General features: G+C 42.1%; 1 protein-coding gene across 2 annotated transcripts in view; it reads right to left on the reverse strand.

The window, feature by feature from the left end:
• Positions 1 to 874: 874 nt before the first annotated feature.
• Positions 875 to 20708, reverse strand: part of RCOR1 (REST corepressor 1) — an 88965-nt gene continuing 69131 nt past the window's right edge. The window contains exons 6-12 of one of the 2 annotated variants that reach the window (XM_069783425.1): positions 18751 to 18869; positions 15160 to 15238; positions 10674 to 10868; positions 9557 to 9634; positions 8784 to 8841; positions 8006 to 8235; positions 875 to 5334 (exon numbers count right to left, since the gene is read on the reverse strand). In XM_069783425.1, coding sequence (XP_069639526.1) covers positions 5293 to 5334; positions 8006 to 8235; positions 8784 to 8841; positions 9557 to 9634; positions 10674 to 10868; positions 15160 to 15238; positions 18751 to 18869 — 801 coding nt within the window. In that variant the 3' untranslated portion in view covers positions 875 to 5292. The other variant, XM_069783424.1, reaches the window with a different exon arrangement.

The following is a 20708-nucleotide window of genomic DNA, read 5'->3' on the forward strand; positions in this document are numbered from 1 at the left end:
GTCATTTGTCCTGTGCTGACACCCAGACTCACAAAGCACTGCCGGTACCCTGCCTGTTGAATGTAATAAGACAACACAAAGCAGTTGCCCCTGAACTGCCCTATAACGTCTTGTCCGCGCTTCTGCATTTAGTGCTTTAGTTGCACCCAGCACGTGAAGACAGAAAATATTACCTTCCTGAAAATACCAAGGTTCAACCCCAGTGCAAAATTTCCTGCCATTTTGAGCATCTATGATAGCAACATCTACACATTGCTAAGCTTCAAGGGTAAGAGTTGCCTTTTCCTATACATTTTAAATGCATTTCTTTCATTGCAGGACAAAGATGATGATCTTCTTAACTTGTACAGCCAAGTGCTAGCGCTTTGCATGCAGCAGACAGTTTACTCTTCAGGTCCTCATTATAACAGCAATGACACTGTCAGCTAGTCTCCATCCATACCCTACGAGCTAGACTCCGGCTCCAGCCCCTCAAGACCAGCCAGCACCCCAGTCCCACCGCTTCCCAAACACGAGAGCTGCCTCGCGACAGCGCTGCCCGTCGCCTGAAGGCGATGCCCGTGCCGGCGGGACCGCAGAGCGTGCAGCTGCATGGCCAGGGGAAGGAATATGCCGAACCATCAAGAAAGGAGCAGCGGTCTCTCCAGGACCCCTGGCGTGAACTGCACCAGGCAGCTCCAGCTGGCAGCACCGTACTAAAGGCTGCTCAAGACCGGGACTCTGCCCGCTGAGTCCAGCGGCAGTTAACCTGTGCTCCGACGACACCTACGCGCAGACGACGCAGTACAGGAAGGGGCAAACCCCGTCCGGTTCTCCTGACCAAAATCTGAAAGGTAGGGGATCAGTTACATAGCAGAACCACATTTTACATCAATAACATTTTACTACGTATTTTATTACACCAATGGCTTGAAAAAATTTTATTTGATGTCAGCAAACATTGGAAATCATAGAAAAATGAATTATGTAGAATTTCACGAAGGAATTTACCCCACTATAATTCCTCATACAGTAAAATAATTCAAAACCAAATGTTACTTTTCAGTGGCTAAGCAATTTTATAATGCTATGAACATTCATCACAGGAAGTGTGCTGAATTATAGAAAACAGGCAAAAAAGACATTTAAAATATTACTTACAACAGCATTATTACAACATACTTTCTTTAAAATCCCAACGAGTATTTTATCACTTCAAAAGCTATACAGCATTTCCATTATATTTGCAAACTTAACCTTATACATCTTTTAAAATCTTGAAAAAACTTCTTTTAAGCAATCTATAAGCAGTTAACAAAATTGATAAAATCTACATAATGGAATACTATACACTCCAGTATAAATTTTATTTTAGGAGAATATGAATGTAAACACTCATTATTATACAACATGCATAGACTATACTGACCTTCCATCTTCTGAACTGTAACTTTCACTGCAATTGTGCTTTACTATCAACAGGAAAAGCTGCATTTATCCAGGGAGTGGCAGAAAGTATTTGCTTTAGGGGCATTGCACAAGATCACTAGATTTTGACTTGCTGAAGACAAGCTGGAGCTAATAAAAATCATTTTTCTTTTTTTTTTTTTTTTTTGTAAAGAGTAAATACCAGGCCACTCATTGCTGAATGCGCTATGCATAATTTTACACAGATTTCAAAAAACATATTATCAGAAAAATCTCCTACGATATTTTTGCGCTTCATTGACTTGGAGATTTATGGTCACAAATCCAGTGATCAAGTTAGTGTAATGCACTGTTTGGCTCGTATTTGGTGTGCAAGAATACCAACAGCATGTTAGCGATTTAGAGAATAAAAACTGAAATTTAAAGTGACAATGAGCATATTTTAATACATAACGTTTCAGATGTACTTGTACAGGAAAGAAAAATGTTTGTCAGGACATTGCTTTAAGAGAACAAGAGTTTCACTCTTATATTAACTATTAAAAAAGTGTTATAGTGGATATTTATGGGGTCTTCCTGGTTGCAAACTTGTAAAAATATATTAAGAATTCATTATCCCCATTGGTATTAAATATATCAAGACACAACCATTGTGGTTGCACTACCAGTTATGGCTACTATGGTCTTAAGCATCTGATTGTACATTGTTGCTATATTGTTAAGCACAACTGAGGCATGTATTTTTTTTTTCCCTTGGTTATAAGATTATATTACAAAAATTGATCACTGTTTCAAACCAGTTAAACACGAATATTCAAGTAACAAGGTTGTTTTAATGGATAAGCGAAAAAAGAAGTTACCTAGCACTTTACACAACTACATAAAAATTAAATAGAACAAATGAAATTTGTTTATGCATATGCAATACACTTTTATATCTTTAAGATTTCTAAAACTAAAACTTAAACTATCATTTTCTTTAACGATACCATATTTTGCACAATAACTTATACTTAGGAGAAATAATTTCCCATTTTCCACAAAATATATATAATTATGACATTCACATTGATAGTTTAAGAAACAAAATTTAAGTGAATATTCTATCTTATGCAGTTATCTTTGTGGACCCTTCTAATCAGAATGCAACCAGTTGATGTATCTAATGCTTGACCCATTTAAAAAAGAAAATGAGGGTCTTCACCTAAACAAGACCAAACCATTTAAACTTTCAAAAGCTAAAATTATTTTATCGCATTTAAAAACATAGTTAAAGAGAATGTAAAAAACTAAACATTTAAAATACAGTGCTATTATATTGTATGTATCAACTACAATAAGATAGCAGTCAACTGAAAAGTAATTAAACAACTTTTTTCTTCCTAGTATCATGAATTATACATGTTTCCCCCTACCCCTTGGGGATGAAGCCAAAACACAACTTTTCTGATCATCAGATGGACAGATTTGAGGGCAAAAACTGATGAAAAGTCTTCACAGGTAACTTAACTCGCCAGCAGAAGCCTCTCCTGATGAGTTTCACCAGCTGGGATGCAAGCTCACACAGCGCGCTCACACTGGCGAGGACCTGTCTCCGTGCATTGGTACCAGGAGGAGGTTTAATACTAGAGTATTTCTAATGAGCGGCATTGCTTTACAGCAGAACTGTCAGCTGAATTCACAGTGCTATTTGCCCGTCTTTAATCCTAATTCACACTGGCTAACAACTAGTGTCCTTTCCCACAAGAGACTCCCAACTCCAGCTGGCACAGGACAGAAGGAACGCCTGCAGGGCCACCATCAGAGCTGCCAGTTCACATCAACAGCTGTAGAGACGCTGCCACAAACTTGGGATTACAGGTTTCCAGTACAGAGGACAGGGAATAGATCCCTTCCTGCCTCCTATCACCTCAAAGGATCTCTCTGGAGCTACCAGAATGAAACTGCTCAGAAACAGCTGCAAAGTGGCTGAAATAGACTCTTTTTGGGCTCCACACCCTAGCTTGTCCTAAGATATGCCTATCTGCTCCTTCGCCTGTGTTGCTGCTCGATTTCTGATGTTGAATTACTTTCCTCACACAAGGCCCAAGGAGAAGACCACCTCAGCAGTACCCGAGGCTACCTCCCCTGCCTTTCCTTGGGTTGTGTCTACACTGCAGGAGGTGCAGTCACAGCTGGCTGTCAGCCAGCTGGCATTAGCCTACCTCGTTTAGGTACAGAGAACAGAGCCATCGCAGTACACAACATGGCACAGCTCAGCAGCTCAAACTTCAGCACCAAGTTCAGGGCTAGGCTCCAAGCCGCAGCACCTCCGCTGCACGCCAGGGTATGAACTAGCTCATTTCAGGTTGTGTTAAGAGAGGCTGGTGCCATACATTGCTGTGTGCCATCCTGGCTTGAACCCTCTGTAGAGGAAGAGAGGGAAAGGTCCTTTTTTCCACATGCAAAGACACCTGGTGGTTTCTTCCAACATCATTAAATTAACCATTTTTAAATGCTTTGTGACTAGTGTTATTTTGCAGCTTTCCAATGGACAAGAAGTAATACTACTGTTTCTAGCTTCTCTGAACACTGTCTGCTCGGCAGTCAGCAACTTGTTCAAGGTGCAAAGTCCTCATACAGGACTTTCAAGAACAGCTCCAGTTCAAGCCAGCTAGATAGGCCACAGCACAGGTCATCCAAGCAGAGGTCTGGGGATTTGAAAGCTGCATGCACCAAATATTTGGAAAAGCACCTCTTAGATTTTTAAATTGCATATTTTGGTTCAGAACATGAAAGCAATGTGTGCTTCAGAAGGGTTAAAATGGCCAATGAAGTTAACCCAGATCTTCTCCATTAAAATTCTGAGAGACCAAAAACTACCTGAAGGTTGAATTTGGTGCTCCAACCCTCATCCAGACTTTCAGTGGGAGAAGTAGTTTGATGTCTTTGGCAAACAGCGCTCTAAGGAGAAATTAGACACTGGGACAGAAAGTGACCTATGGTAGCCAAATGTAAAAAGGCACATATTCCAAAAGGAGAGGCACCAGAGAAAGTTGTTTTGACTTAATCCCACAGAGGATCAGGAAAAAGAAAGTTGTGTAGCACTCATTTAACAAGTTACAATGCAAATGCTGAATGCCAGGGGTTAAATAGCGTATCAAACTGTTTCAGGTTACGTATTCCCTTTTACACTAAATAAAAGCCATTAAAATATACAGGAATAAAATGCTCAATTAGGGAGCTTTCTATGAAGCAAAACACACAAATACAGTGGAAAGAATTGCACAAACCAGAAGTGTAATGAGTTACGTTTACAACCTTGGACTGACCAAACCTTAGAAATAACATTTCCTATCACTTTGCATTATTCAAGATTGCTTGTTAGCATGCCCTGTCATTTCAGAACAAACCTGACACCACTGGCATGTGCACAGGCCTCTCCTTTATAGAAAGCTCGCTAATAATAGTGTCATCATAAGAATACACAGGAAGCGGAGACCACAAGGCCATGCAGCAATATGTACTTATACCCTACGGACCAAGTATTATAAGAACTCCTAATGTGTAGAGTTACTGTGGGGCTGCTAAGGAGCTCCTTGTTTTGCAGGTTGGTCAAAATTTACAGACAGGTGTTACTGGTTCTAGAAATCCCCATGCTTAAGCAGGACGCTGATGAAATGGAGAGCTGAGCTACCTGGGTGCTTTTGAAAGAAAGTGGAGGCAGTATGGAGGAATGAGGGGAGATTAAGGCAGATGTAGCACAGGACTGGAAGCGTTTGCCTTTTTTTGGTAATAGCTGCTTGTCCACAGATATGATGCAGATGGCTGTCTGAGGTTTGCTAATACCTGATATCCTGGATAACACAGTAGTCAACACAAATTGTTCTAGGCTACAGCACCTTCTCACGAAGCAGATGCATATCTGACATCAAGAACAGAAGTAGCCTGGAGGGAAGGGGGAGGGGGGAGAAAAAGGAGACGTTTAGTTTAAAAATGAATACACATAGGCTTTCTTGCATCTCCAAACTTCACCCCAGATCCATGGTACTGAAAGCAACAAAACGGACAACCCTGGCACATGAGAAGAATTGCAGCAGCTTCCCCTATTCTGAGCCACACTGCGATTTGTTTGGAGTGTAAACATACAAGAATGAAGACTGGAGTTGAGGCTGCTTTATAATCAACAGTCTCACCTCTCCTCTTAAAAAAAAAACAAAAACAAACAAAACAAAACAAAAAAAAACCAACACAAAAGACACCAACTGTGGTCACTTGCTATGAAAACACACTGAAGGGGAAAGCCCAGAGCAGACAGAGGGCTGACAAAGCTTTTACTAGGCTGGCAGCCAGGCAGACAAGGCATGCCAGGGAAGAAAGCACCCAAGGGACTTCAGTGTTAGGTCAACAAAGTCTTCTCCTGGCTACTGCTGACTGAGTCCACCTGACTTGACCAGCAGCCTGTGCAAGTGCTCTCAAGAGCAGGCACCAGCCACACGGTACTGCGCAGCTCAGGAGGGACCAGGAACCCCCCTCCTAGCCCATATAGATCACTTATGTGATAATCCCAATGACATTTCACTTTGCCCCCAGAACTGCTCAGACAGGCACCCAGTCAGCACTGTGCTTATGCTACCTCCAAAGGCAGGTACATTTACAGCACCACATTTACAGCCAGCCTGAGAGGCAATGTCTGGTGTGCTCAGAGAACATGGTGGCCATTAGACGTCCAGTGTGCAACACCCCTGTGTCCCTTCCTTGAGCATTTTATAAAAAGCTGCAGGCTTGGTAGTTAAAATCCCCTCCATGCTGCCAGCACCTTCCTCCTCCCAGCTGTGACACATCAGTTCCTACTGTCCGGAGTAGGCTTCATCGAGAACCACAAGCCACATGGTGCTAGTGTAAGGCATACATGGTATGTCACAGCTGGCAGCTCACTGCCACCCTGCCTGGCTCCTGCCTGTGTCAGACTGGTGCAGGCAGGCTCTGCCCTCATCCCTTACTGTACTGCAGGGCACATTGAACTGTCCAGCTCTCACAATAGCTGCCTTTTCTCTAGCCTTTGCAACTATTCCCACCAGCCTATTGTTTTGGTCCCCTTTCCACAACTCAGCACTTGCTCGGCTCCAGCCTGGGCACTTTACATCACTGTTTTGGGGATCACAACCGCTGCTCCACCAGTCATTTCACCAGATCTTGCTGTCATGCCTCCACTCTCCTTCTTCCTCCTCTGCTAACTTGTCTGGGATCCTCGTTGCTCCAGTATCCACACTCTTGGCCACATCTGCACACTCCCGTTCCTGATGCAACAATTTTCTTCCTATCTCAAGTGAGATTCCCCTTTTTTGACTGTAACTTTCAGGAGCAAGGGTGTATCTGAAGCCAGGAAGAATCTCAGAGGGCTCAGAGAAGAAAAACTCTGCACTGCCAACAGATACAACTCTACTGGTCACAGGAAAAGGTAGTGACACAAGCCACCTGTCTTCCAAATGCGCGGCTACGTACTAGTACCATTGCTTCTTTGCTCCACCTCTCAATTCTGGAAGAATGGGGCAACTTCACTCACACCCTTCTGAGAAGGCAAGTTTTCTGAGTTTGGTTTTGTTCATCTGTCATGCCTTTGGACCTAGTCCCCAGATATAAGCATCTTTGAATAACACATTGTTAGGATTTGTGCAGCAATGAAGTTCTGCTCTCTGAATGTCTGAATGGCAACGTACAAGTAAGCCAACCATAATCAGGGCAACAAGAATATACAGTACACTGAAAAGTCTTTACTCCATGTGAGACCAAAATTCACCTTACACTGTTAACTGTGCTTGCATTTAGAAGACACAGCTTTTGTGCCAAGCTGTCTTATAAAATTAGGCCAAAGGGAGTCCTAGATCAGACATTTTTAACATGCAAACCTCTAGTTGGGTCTTCTTTTGCAAGACTGTGTTAATGTTACATTTTTAAATATGAAAGGTTGTTACAAACACTCTACAGTCTCTTAGTTAACTTTAAACACAGATTGTCATTGGAGAAGTGTTAACTCCGTGAAGCTCCATCAAGGAGAGGCTGTTTCTAGAATTTCTGTCTTCACAGAAACTGCTGTAAAATCAAGGAAACTTTGCCTCTAGGTAACTCCAGAGTGAACAGTTTCATACACTCTCCTTGTTTATAGCTTGCTTTCCTTCCCCAGAGTGAAATCACTCCATTGTCAAAAATGAAAGAGCAAGCTTTGCCTCAGAAGACTGTACGGTCCCACAAAGCCAAACCTAGAACAGCTTGGAGAACTGAGTGCAGGGAAAACATCCAAGTGAGAAAAAGATGTATGGGGTTTCGGCAGCAAGAGGCATTAAAATGTCCACGTGCTGATGAGATATAGATCCTGTCAGAGTGCTGCAAATTAACTGTTCTCTTTCCACTTTCATATATGTCTGGAATTCCCAATTCCAAAAATCAGTACTGGAACCTGTATATCCAGAGGAAGTGAAATATGCTCAGATTGAAGATTGTCAAAAATGGCTTTTTCAAAGAGTACATATATATATATATACACACACATATACACACACACATCTATCTGAACTAAGCTCAGATTGGGAATTTTATGTGACTTTTAAATTGGATTTACCTCATCTTCCTCTTCGGACATTTTAGTGGAATTATCAGGGGATTTTACAGGCTTCTGGCTATTGGTTCCATTTGTCTCCTCTTTGCCGTGCTCTGCCTCCCACTCCTGTAGAACTTCATCTATGTTGAAGCGACGCCGATAATTTACAAAAAAGTTTTTCACTTGCACCACAGATTTGTTTCCAATCACATCAGAGATTGCCTGAAAGTCTCGGCCGTATTTCCTGATTGCTAAAAGCAACAAAAAGAAAAACAAAAGCAATGTGTTACTTCCACAAAGACCACAAATCAGGCTCAAGTCACAGCATAAGGATCCAAAGCTGAACTTCTGTCAAGGTTTCAAGCTTTTCTCAGATTAATCCAGAAAAAAAAAAAGTCTACATTGGGCAAGATGCACAGTTAAGACTAGCCCAGGAGAAGAGAAGAAAATAGAGGTGTAGTAAAGATGGGCAGAGCCAAATCTAGAAAACCTGTGTAAATCTGCCTGTACTACTTGAGAAGTTATGCAGACAAAGAGCATAGCAGTGACTCCAGTAGAGTTTCACTTTCTGAAAGCTTGGACGAGCAGAGATTATTTGCAAACATTCATATGGTGCAATTTATACTGCCTAGGGAGGGGAAGGGAGGATATTGTTTCCCTGTTCAATTCCGTTCTTTGGGCATTAGTAGACAGCGATGTCAAAATCCTTCATCAGCCACTGAAGGGAAACATAGCTCTGAAATGCAGCAGAGTTTTGATTATCACTAACTGAAGTACAAATAGACTTGTAGTGCCATACCTTGCACAGCAAGAAGCTGCTCATCCGTGGTCCAACGTGCATTAAATTTCTGAACGACCTAGACATCAAAAAAATCAGGTAACTTCATTTACATAAGCAACAACTTTCACTTGTATCTGAGCTCATAAAAACCTCACAAAAACACAACAAGGAATTAACTGCTATTCAAACTGCATCATTGCTTTTAGTAGCAACAATGTTTTCAACAAAGAACCGCGTATGGCATCCATTCAGTTAACTGTGACATACACTGCGCCTCTAAGTCATGGTAATACAAAAAGATAGGGTATGGTCTGAGCAGATAACCAAGAGCTATGCTCTTCCAAAGCACCTACTTGTTTTTATCACAGTCACCCTCTGTAATCTTGGTCAAATTACTTCCAGCATGAGGTACCAGAGTTGGAAGGAAAACAGCAAAAGCACCAAGTGCCAAGAGAAACATTAACATCCTCTCCTACATTTCTCAGTATTTAGAGCAAAGCAACTATCTCTCACAAGGGCATACGGATACAACACTGACAAAACGTGGTATATCTGGGATAACTGTGCTGCTGTTAGAAATCACTTTCACATGTTAAACACTGCTCTTACTTTCTTCTCATCTCCCATTTCTTTCCATTACACAACAACAGTGAATATGGTAAAGGTCTTGATTCACACTGACAACTAACAGGACATTGGTCCTAGTTTACTGGCAACGCAAATAGGCCTGGTACATAAACACCAATTAACATTTATCTCCACAATAAACACAGGTCAGAAAATGATCCTACCTCTGGAAGTCTGTATTGTTCTATACCACCTTCAAGTTTTTCTTTGAGCGCGCTGTTTGTCTGTTTGATGTTCTGAATCTGAAAAGAAAGTTTCATCCCTTTAACAAGGATTAAAACAAACAAACAAACAAAAAACCCCCACCAAACAAACAAAAAACAAAACCACTTTGGACAAGCCTTCTTCCAGCAGCCCCAGCAGGAACCCCACGAGCTCAGCATTCCAGTTTTTCCTCACAACCTCCCTTTTCCAAAAAGAAAGTTTGTTATATTGGAATAAAGTAATGCAGGAGCGGCTGGCACATCAGGAGATCCCATTTAATTTATTCTATCCTGCCTGCAAGTTATTTGGAGCAAGAACTGCCCCAACTTCCAGGTCTGTATAAAGCCCAGCATAAGAAGAAATGCCCTGTTCACAACAAGTAACGAATCAAAGACTGCTGGAGAGCTCCACTTCTCCCAGAATGCCAAGAAAAAGGCTTCAGACCAAAATACCAATTCTATTTAAACTTAATAAAGACCTTGAGTCAGATCTCTGCTTTAAAGTGAAAATGTTTAGATCTAGGAAACAGACTCATGTAGCAAACCTGTCTTTACTAAGAGATACTTGAAAAACACTTGTTTAAGCGGCAGATCCCTCAGGGAAGCAAAAGGTACATAGGAAAGTTTGTATGAGGTGTTCTCTCTAAGAGTGAATAAAACAAATGTATCTGCCTGTTCCAAAAGTTCCATATGAAAAGGCAAAGGAAACTGACTGCTGCAGATGGAGATCAGATACTGCTGAACCCAATGTCATCTAAGGGAAGTTCAGAGTTAAAACATAAGGAACTCCAAACTGCAAGAAACACTAAAGTGCCAACAAATGTTCCTTCAAGTCAGTGCTATGGAGTTTTCCTTGCTTCACTTTAGGTATAAAGTAGTCTTGCCCATAGAACTAAAACATAAGAGACATAAAACACAGGGCTGCATTAGTTTATAGCACAAGGCTAGCAGCTTGTCAATTAAGCCACATAACGATGTGCATCATCACTGCCAAGCTACAAATTCCTGTGAACTTTGCAGACTGTGACAGGCACTACCACCAAAAATACTAGTTATTCTTGAACTATCCCACCCATACCTGTCGTTTGATTGAGACTAATTCCATGTCCAGTTGTCTGAGTACAGTGGTAGCAGCTGTCGCGTTGGCAGAAACAGCCTCCACATCTTCTTGGGAAAGGAACATTCCTTTAGGAGGTTTCCTCTTTGCTCTGTTCTTGGCCTGTGTACTGTGCTTCTCCTTCTTCACCTGAGGAACGGTTTCAGCAGGCGGCATCTGGCAAACAGCAGTCATTTTTACAAAACTAGATGATTTTTAACAGACCCTTCCAACTCAAACCATTCTGTGATTCTATGACTTTTAGCCATTGTCAAAGGTTAGAGAATGAAAAAGCTGTCTTCCTGTCTTCAGGCCAGCTTTTGCTTTAAGTGGCGCATCATACAAACAGTCCTACACAAATCTTTCTTCTAGGCAGCTTTCAATGTTTATAGAGATACTGGTTGTCTTCTCTGCCCATTCTCATTTTGGGAGACAGATGCCCAATCTTCCAGCAGTTAAATATTCTGGTTATTTTCAAACACTCTGAAACCTCTGTCCTTGCTTTCATCCCCAGGTCTGAACACACCAGTTTAACTGAACACCAGAAGGAAACAAAGTGGAGTTTGGAGACAGGGAAAGAACGCAACTAGAAGAGTTTACAGACACTTGTTTTTCTACATATGAGACAGGAGAAGGAATAAACCAAATTTATTTAAAGGCTAAGGATAAAGGAGCAAGGTGACTACAAAGTCATTCTTAATCATTACGCAGTTTCTTGGAAGCCAAGTTTTCTTACATAGCACTGATATATCAACTGTTCCATTAAACTGATGCAGTAAAATTTAAGTCTCTTTTGGAAAAGGGAGTATTTCACACACCACTAGTTACTTTTACACCTTCTGCCTAAAGCAAAGAATTAGGCACACACCTCTAACAGGTGGATTAGTTAGGACACTATACTACAGATCCCTCAAGAGCACATCTGATTCTCTAATACCAAAACCATTTCTTCCAGAAGTTATTTTCAACAAGCAACTCATACCCAAGATTTATTACCCAGTGGCTGGAGCCTGGCCAAGAACACAGAACAGAAGAAGGGTGGCAAGGAGAGAAAAAGCAGAGAGAAGAAGCCACACATCTGAAATCCTCTACTTGATCACTGCCAGCTTTAAACACATTGGCTTCACTTAGCTCTATTGTTTCCCTCCTAATTTGCAGCTACATGTAGTTTCTATACAGTTTGCAGCATTTGCTCATTAATAAGCATTAAAACGCTCACATTCAAACCCACACAAGGCTGAGCACAAAGCCCCATGTAAGCATGAGGCTCTGCCTCCCGAAGACTGGAAGACCCCAGCACAGCTTGCCAGCAGATAAAAGCTTGCACCCTCTTCATGGGCTCAATGGCCAGAGCCACATAGAAGCAATAATATGGACAATTGCCTGTTTTCAATGACTCCATGAGAGGTGATGCCTAAGGCAAGCCCAGGAGCAAGAGATAACTATTGCTGTTGCAGGATGGATACCCTATTTCTTTTTGCAGAAGGGAGTGGTGAGCAGGAGAAACCAGACTGGTTTAGCTATGAACAAGTGAGGTAAGCTCTGCACTCCGCTTCAGAAACAAGCGCTTTGATAACTGAGCCGGGTAAATTATTCAACATGGATATTTCAGATTTATTCATATTTCATCTACATAGAAAATTTCACAGGATCATGCAGTAATGCCTCACAACAGGTTCAGGCTGTAGGTTGACCAACATGCAATGCCTGCAGTGCAAATATCCCAGAAACCTCAACATTAAGGAAAAATGAAAGTAGTTTCAAATGATTGTTTTATACAGTTCAAAGAACGTGAAGCTCTTGTGTTGCGGACAAGAAGCCGGAGCTCCAGCAAAACAGTTTTTGACAGCTCCAAATGCCTCTAGGCCCTGGTGATATTGTGCTGGCTCTGAAAATTTGAACATCTACCCTATCTTGGAAACTCTTGCTTTCCTGGCCACACACATCTCTGTAGAATTAAATCAATTCATGAAAACCAGAGAGAATTAAGATGCAGGAATTTAGCAGAACTCCTCTCTTTATTTAGATATTGCCACTGCTATCCAGTGCACTTCACTCTTACAAACCTCTTAATAAAAACAAGGTTCCCTTCCTCAGATTTCACTGTATAAAAAGAAAAGACCAAGCTATCTCAAGCCATGTAAAAGCAGAGGATGAAATGGGAGACATCTCCGGGAATGGGGAAGATGTGAAGAAAGCAGCTCTAGTTCATGACCTCAGTATTATGGAGTCACTATCTAAAGAAACCTGAACAGTTGCACTAACACTGAAAGTAGAGAAAGGAAAAAAAAAAAGGGAAAAAAAAAAGAAGAAAGATTCCCCCTCAAATGATCCCCAAAAGAGGAAACATAAGAGATTTCAGATACTCTGAGAAATCCCAGTATTACTTGGCAAGTCATGCGGTAACTGACATCTCTCAGAGCTGTAAAAACCATCTCTGCAGGGTTGCGACAGGGAGGTTCTTTACAGTAAGAGTCCTGGGCTAGTGGTACATCACCACCTCTGCACATCTGACATCATTAAAAGCAACATAATGATCAAGAAAGAACATATCCCCCTCCTGGATACCTGCTCTCTCTCAAGGCATTTTCAGTCAGCCCCAGGCTCAGGTACTGCAAAATCAGATCAAATTAAGTCTGAACAGGCTATGCAGGTTGTCAGCTTCATTCTTCCCACCAGTACAATTCCTGTCCAGAAAAGCCCCCACAAGGCTTCCCACTATTGCATACACAGCCAGACTGCACATGCTCCATGAGGTCTGGTGATCTCTTTCAGATTGGTTAGAGTGCCATGGCCTGTATTAGTGTGACAGGGAGAGCAGACAGCCTCTTCCCATACAAGATTTTCTACAAAAATGTCTTGATGGTAGCTGTCAGCCATCTGCTCTGGTTTGGCCCTACAACAGAGGCAGCCAAGTTGGCGAAGAACTACCCTTCCCTCTTCTGCAGCAAGTTCAGAGCATGCCAGCATTGTTAGGGAAGGAAGCAATAATGAAGGGGATTGAAGGGAGCTCTCTTACAGATGCAAGCTTTCAAAGAGCTTATGAAGAAACCTAAACTTGAAAATTTATTAAAATAATGGGAAATGAGATGATAGTATGAATTATTTACAAGACACACTGGAGAGCTGCAGTATGCAGCTGCAACTTAGCCAAGTGAGAACGCTTCCAGTTTGGGTGTTGCTGAGGCTTTTGAGAACTTAAGCTTCTTGCAAGGGTGAATGAGTGGCTTCACATCCACTCTGCTCCTAGGAGGTCATCAGGGACGATGGTTCCTTCAGCAGAAGCAACAGCTAGGCTTTGCTGGGAAGTCTAGAGAGCACCTTGGCATGGGTGAAGAACAGACTAAAATGCTGTGATTTTTCAGTTATTTCCATTCAAAATAATTTACTAGAGGAATTAATCTCACTGACAGCAACTGACAGAACAGCTGCTCTAGGACTTTGTTTTTGCCTGTGTGCAATAATGTTTTTAAATATTTCTAGTGTTTTTTTCCTACTTATACCCTTTTAAAAAAAAAATTCAAAAAAAATTTGAAAGAGAGGGACTGTGGGAGAGAAATCAGGCTACAAGAAATCAGGAAAGGGAGCTACTTCAAGGTGAGAAGGCCTTAGGGTAAACGTCTTCCTGTAGCACCCACTCACACATACAACCCACACTGCAGCTGAACGGCAAGGCTTTTTTTATTTAGTAACAGATAACCAGCAGGTTATACACATGAAAATAAATTATACACTTTCCTGTTAAGCATCACAGACTAGGTTTTCAAAACTGTCCATTATATTTGTGTGGCTATTTTAATCCAGAACTCTATGCCCACTTAAAGTGAAGTATTTGAAGTGAGGTGCAAGTACTATGTTTTAAGTAGATAAAATATTCCACACATAACAACAGGTTAAGGGCCCTCTGCCAGACAAAATGAACTGGCCACACAGAAGCTTTCTCCTTTACTGTTCACCACTATAGTTGCAATCCTGGTGTCACTGAAATTCTCAGAACTATTGTTGAGGATTTCAGTACAACAGAAATTTACCTTAGAGTCTAAGGTGTAGATAAACACACTCTTGCTAATCTACCTAGAACAGACTAATGGACATATTTCCCCTCCACCAAGCCATCTCAGTGGGGAGATAAGTGCTTCTACTCCATCTCCATGCAGTTAGGTTGACTTAAACCATCACTGAAGGTGGTTCAAGCTAACACGGCCAAAGAGAGAATCAAAAAGACTAAAACATTCACACAATACATTCTCATGGGATGGTAAAGTCTTAAATTTTCCCAGCTACATGCATAATAACTTATTTGTCTATACTTGTCTTGATCTAAGAATAATTCTGAAGACAATTCTTCTTTTCTTGTATGACAACTATACAAAGCACAAATAAAGAAAATTAGATACTGTCAGCTTCTACGTGAAGTAGCTAGTAAGTAAACACTTTCATTTGTACAGTAGTAAGAAAATAATTATACCTCCTTTTTGCTCTCCTTGTTTTGTTCAACTTCAATATCAATAGGGTTATTTCCATTTGCTTCCTCCATTTCATCCTCACTGGAAGACAAAAGCAAGCAGTACTGTATTAGTTTGTGAGGCTCTCTTTCTATAAATAGCATGCTAAAAGAAATGCATGGATGCAACAGCAAGTCCAACAGCTTTCCTTAGTTTTATTCCCAGGGTGGTTTTTTACAGGGTTGGGGTGGGGTTTTTTGTTTATTTGTTTTAAGTCAAGAAATTCTTAATTGTAAAGATACTAGGGACCATCTCTTGTAAAGGAAGACTTCTCAGTAGTGTACTTAGGCAAAATAAGTCTGCTCAGGTGAAGGCAAGATACATGAAATTAATTACAAAAGGTATCTTTTAAAGAACATGGCATACTGAGCATTTTAACTTTAGGCAGACCAAGACAGAAACGAAGACTTAGAATTACAGCAAGTAGCTAGAACACAGATTTCATACAGCTTCTTAACATTTAGCAAAATAGACATGCACAAGATAAACTCCCTCAAGAACAAGCATAAAAAATGTTTGGGGTTTTTGGTGGGTTTTTTTTCAGTGACAGCCTCACATTTCATTCTCCCCTGGAAAAGAGAAAGAGGTTATCAGTTACAGAATAATAACAGGCATGAAATTGTGGCCATATTGAAAGCGACCTTGGCACACCTGGCCCGTTTGGCTTCATTGGAATTTTAATCAGACATTAAATCGAATATATTTTCACCATTTAGAATTTTTGTACTGTACACAACTGAAGTTAATTGCACTATTTGGGATGATGCCCAGAAACAGAAGAAATAAGCTGACCTAATCAAAGATTCCTTTTTTTTTTTTTAATGAGAAAAATAAATCTATTTTGTCATATCAAACTTTATAGCCTGGGACGAGGAACTTCGGCTGGTGCAGGTATGTCACAGCACCAGCGCGCAGCAGGGCTGTGCTGGAGCTAGCCGGGGTGTGTTCGCACGGGAGCGGGGGACAGCAGGCACGGCAGGTGCTAGCGAGCATGGCTGCGGTACTGGTGCTCGCTCACGGCTGTCTCCCTGCTGCAGCGACGTCCTGTGCAGACAGTCTAAAGACGAATGTACAGCCGGGTGGCTTGAGCTGGCATCCATCTCCACAACAGCAGTCACTTGTACAAGCCATTGCTACTCTCCCAAGCCGCCTGGCTCAGAAGCCAATTCACAAGATATTTGGTTTGTGTAATCACGATTCCAGGGAATCAACTCACAAGCACCCCCTCCCAGAGCTGCACAGACAAAGCCCCTTGCATACAGCTAAGAATGGCTACTGAAAACCTGGTCCCAAATGCACCGGGAGCTATTTTAGTGACAATCTGAGAGGTTGGGGAATTTCCCTGCCTAGCCACAGAAGAGATATAGCAGTATTCGAGTGAGATACCTCAGACTGCCTCTTCTCTTAACCTCATCTCCAGAAGTGCTTCCTTGTGTTCTCACCTAGGTTCAGATTTCAGCCTTTCTGCAAAGGCCAAACCTCCACAGGCTTCGCTGTGCTTGTAGTCTGCTCTTCTATTCCAGCAAGCTCCCTAGACATGAGCTAGATCAAAACCCACCCACTCATTTCTACAGTTTTAGACATTGATCACTATTAACTGAAGAAGATTTTTGAAGTTTTGCCAACACCCAATGGCACAGTACAACCTCAAAATCCGGGCAACCCCAAACTCACTCAGCTTTGCTTCCACGCCCTGCATGGCTGCACTGACAAATCCTTCGGGGATGTAGGGGTTTGACTATTTTACATAATGGAGGGGAAGAAGGGAAATCAAACATCAAGCTGATGGCCTGGTGCTTAGCTTGCTGCAGGTGTAAACCAAATTACGCATTTCCAATCCAGCTGCCTTCCTCAAAGGTTACAAAATTACAGCACACGGCAGCCCCTACAGTTCTTTCCCAATCACCAGATGGTCTGAGGTGGTGCTTTTCCCAGCAAACAGGCATAGGTACCAAAGAGGTGTACTTCCAAATTGTAGTAATTTCATTTATGAGTACAGAACAAAAATAGAGAGGTAGTATTAAAAGATCCTAAACCACATAGTATGAGACAAACACATACTCCTTATAAGAGATTTCCCCCCCTCCTCAGAAATTAGTAGGAAAAAAAAAAAAAGCAGGATGGGGAAGAGGGAAAAAAAAAAATCAAGAAATCAAGACAGCCTTTGCACAGAAGGGAAAACAACAGAATGGAAAAAGAGAGTCAGGTCAGAGAAAGCCAACCAAATACTGTACAATTTGGCTGGTAGTATTTTCCCTGGCCCTGCCTGTTAAGCAAGTATTGCTGACCTAATGGAGAGATGGGAGAGGTTGCGTGAGTCATTGGTGTAGTACAGCTCAAGCCTGGAAACACATTTCTTCCCCCTTCCCAAATGGGGCTTGCTCATACGCACTGGAGCCAGCAAACAGCTCCCTGGGAAGTGCTAGACAAGCAACTCCTTTGAGGGAAAAGCTTTTGCAGAATTTTGCCCAATTACATTAGGAGTCTTCCAAAGCCAGGCGCACCTCAAGTTTGGTCTGCAAAGACATTAACTGCATTTTAAAGCAGGTTGAGAAGGCACCTGCATCAAGCAGACAGAATTGCTGCTGTTCAGAGGTTTGGGGTTTTTTTTTCCCCCCACACACCTGAGGCCACTGCATTTCTGAGGCTCTGTCAGCTCCAGAACTAGGGAAAGTCATCAAGTGACAGTTCTAACTGTATCGATACTTCTAGCAATACACACAAGGCCACTGGCTGACCTACCTTCAAAGGCTTGCACAGGCATCCAGGGCGGTGAACTTGCAGGCAAAGCTGCACAAGCAGGAGTCAAGCTCATCTGCTGAAGCTCAGTGGCTAGTGACCTCCCGAACACCAACCACCCTCACCCAAATCCTAATGCACCCAGCACTCCTTGGGACACCTCTGCCAGAGAACTCATCCTAAGTTCCCCTGTGATACCCTCTTCTCACGTCACTCAAAAACAGAGCCTTAATTTCATCTTTCTCAGGGAACAGAGCTTGGCCTGACAGCCTTATACTGGTTAACAGTTTTCTAAGTAAAAGGCACAGGAAGGGTCTGTGTGTGCATGCTGAGGGGTGCTGCACTGGAGCCTGTTCCCCATTAGGTGCATGTTCTCACTCAACCGAGCATCACATGGAGGAAATAAAGGCAGATTTCTAGCTTTTTCATGACTTCCTTTTACTGCTCTGCTTACAAGCTTTTCTGGCTCTGCTGACAACAGTGCCAATCAGCTTGTAAACAGTTTTAATTTCATTTTCGCTACCCTCAAGCAGTATCAGAGAAAAAGCTTCTAGAGTAATGGAACGGTGACCACTGCACTAGAGAGCAATCAGTGCTGAAAAAGGAAGCACACCTAATTGCTAACAGATTCCTTTGGCTTTAAGCAAAGCGAAACATGCACAGCAGGGAAGAGGGGTGGGAAAAGAAGGTGTGGTACCAGGAAACATTTTGGGGAAAATCCTACATCTAGTTTCTTACAAGCTAACAGGAATCTCTGAGATAGTCTAAAGAAATCAGTGTGTGTCAATACACAGCCTTTCTGCTTGCAAACCTACCTTTCCTCACGTTCCCTTTTTTGTTTACGAGCATGACGGTCCATCACGCTAGTTTTAGTCCTTGTCTTCTTCCAGGAGTAGTAAAATTTCACCAGGCTGGCTATTGATTTGTCAGGAAGCTGTAAATTAAACATGTATCCTTTTATATGTTTATATGTAAAGTATCCCCAGGAGTTCACATACAATCGGTCTGTTTTTATCAAGGAACATCTGATCTCTCTATGTTGGATTCTCTCAAAGGCTCAAGCAAGGCAGTTCTGCAGCCTTTCCAAAAATGATCTATGGTGGAGTGCTTCAGGTTAGTGCCTACTATTTAGGCCATCAAAATCTCTGAAGAGCATCTCAGCAAGCCTCCACTCACCAGCCAGGTAGCTGGTTCCCTTCAGAATAGAAGAACATAGCAAGAGCAAATCCAAAATGGGGCCTTGCAACTGAGATAACAGTTTTAAAAGCCAACATAGGCATGTGTAAGCAACCGCAGGAACTGCTGAATTGCAGGCTACATCCCAAGCATATCTTTGATGTTTGGTTAAAAAGGCTTATTCACACCATTCACATGATGAAGTCTATTCAAAGGTCTCAACAAAAGATGTTTTCAAAAGGTGAAATGTTACTGTATGGTGAACTGAGGATATAACAAAAAACAAGTCTCAGAATTATTTTTTTTTTCTCCTCTTACACTAATGTCTTTGCCGTGTAGCTATGAATGAAAAGTCTTCCCCCAAAAAGCATACAACTACATTAAGACTAATTGTCTATTTCTGAGGTACTCTGCATGGATGTTCTTACACAGGACTTCTACAAGGTAAAAGTCCAGCCTTTCTTGCTGAATAAAACATGTTTTAGGTAAGTGTCTGATTCAGCTTGGAGGGCAGGACAGGTAGGGAGGAAAACAAAACTGTGAGCAAGAGCCAGATCTCTCTTATTCAGATACTGCAGTTTAAGTCTTCACTTGAGATAAGTCTGGTTCTCAGACTGCAGGTTGACTTTAAGTCCTAATAATGGATCACACCAGAACTACCACCCTGGCCTACAGCTGCACACAGACATAAATCCATCTGCATTGGCAAAGCACAGGTGCTATGTCGATGTTGCGTTGCCAAGAGCAATGCTGCAGGCTGATATGCTGAAATTAAAGAGTTCCGCAGAACAAACTCAGGGAACAAGGCTGTTCGTGACAAACATCCACTTGGCTATAAACGCATGTTAAGAGTGCCAAAATATCAGAACCAGCTCCGGTAAATAACGTAACTCACTCTTCATTCTCTAGCTTTGATGATCTTTCCCCTCAGTTCCAAGCTGCGCTGGTGCTAATGGGGCAGCATATATAAACTAACTACTAACATGCTCCGGAGCCATTGATTCCTGTCCCCTGCTAAACACAAAGCTTCATGCCATTTAATTCCTTTCATGCAGGATGGCTTTTCTGGGAGCAACAGTAAAAAAATATCATTACCTAGGGAACAGTGCATGAGCTTGGCATCCCTGTATTGGAATGCGCTTCACTCAGGGACAGAGTCATGCTTCTGCACATAAACCAAATTGATAATTTCTTGCTTTGGCATTTAACCAAGCAACAGGACAGGCTTTATGTTCTCTTTTCCTCCCCCATGAGATTCCCCTCCTGTTTTTCCCCCCGCCCTGTGTAAGAACAGAGGAATAAAGAAGAAAACAGCTTCACCCTTCAGGAGTCCACAACTCTCCAGACTGTCTATATCAGCTGTTCATAGTATGTGCAAGCCCCATCATCTGACCCAAGGGAGTGGGAGGCCCTAGGACTCCAAGAACATTTGTAAATGAACCCCAGTGAAGAAACATTCAAGGAGGACATGAGAGGAACAAGCCTCTTCCTGCTACCCTTTTGAAAAGGGTCCTGGCAGTTTTTCTTCATACTTGGGAGGCAAGTTGTCTTTTGCTTTTCAGCGGGATCAGCAACACAGACCTTCACATATGCTTTG

Source organism: Haliaeetus albicilla, chromosome 5 (genome assembly GCF_947461875.1).
Source record: "Haliaeetus albicilla chromosome 5, bHalAlb1.1, whole genome shotgun sequence".
NCBI classification, from domain to species: Eukaryota; Metazoa; Chordata; class Aves; order Accipitriformes; family Accipitridae; genus Haliaeetus; species Haliaeetus albicilla.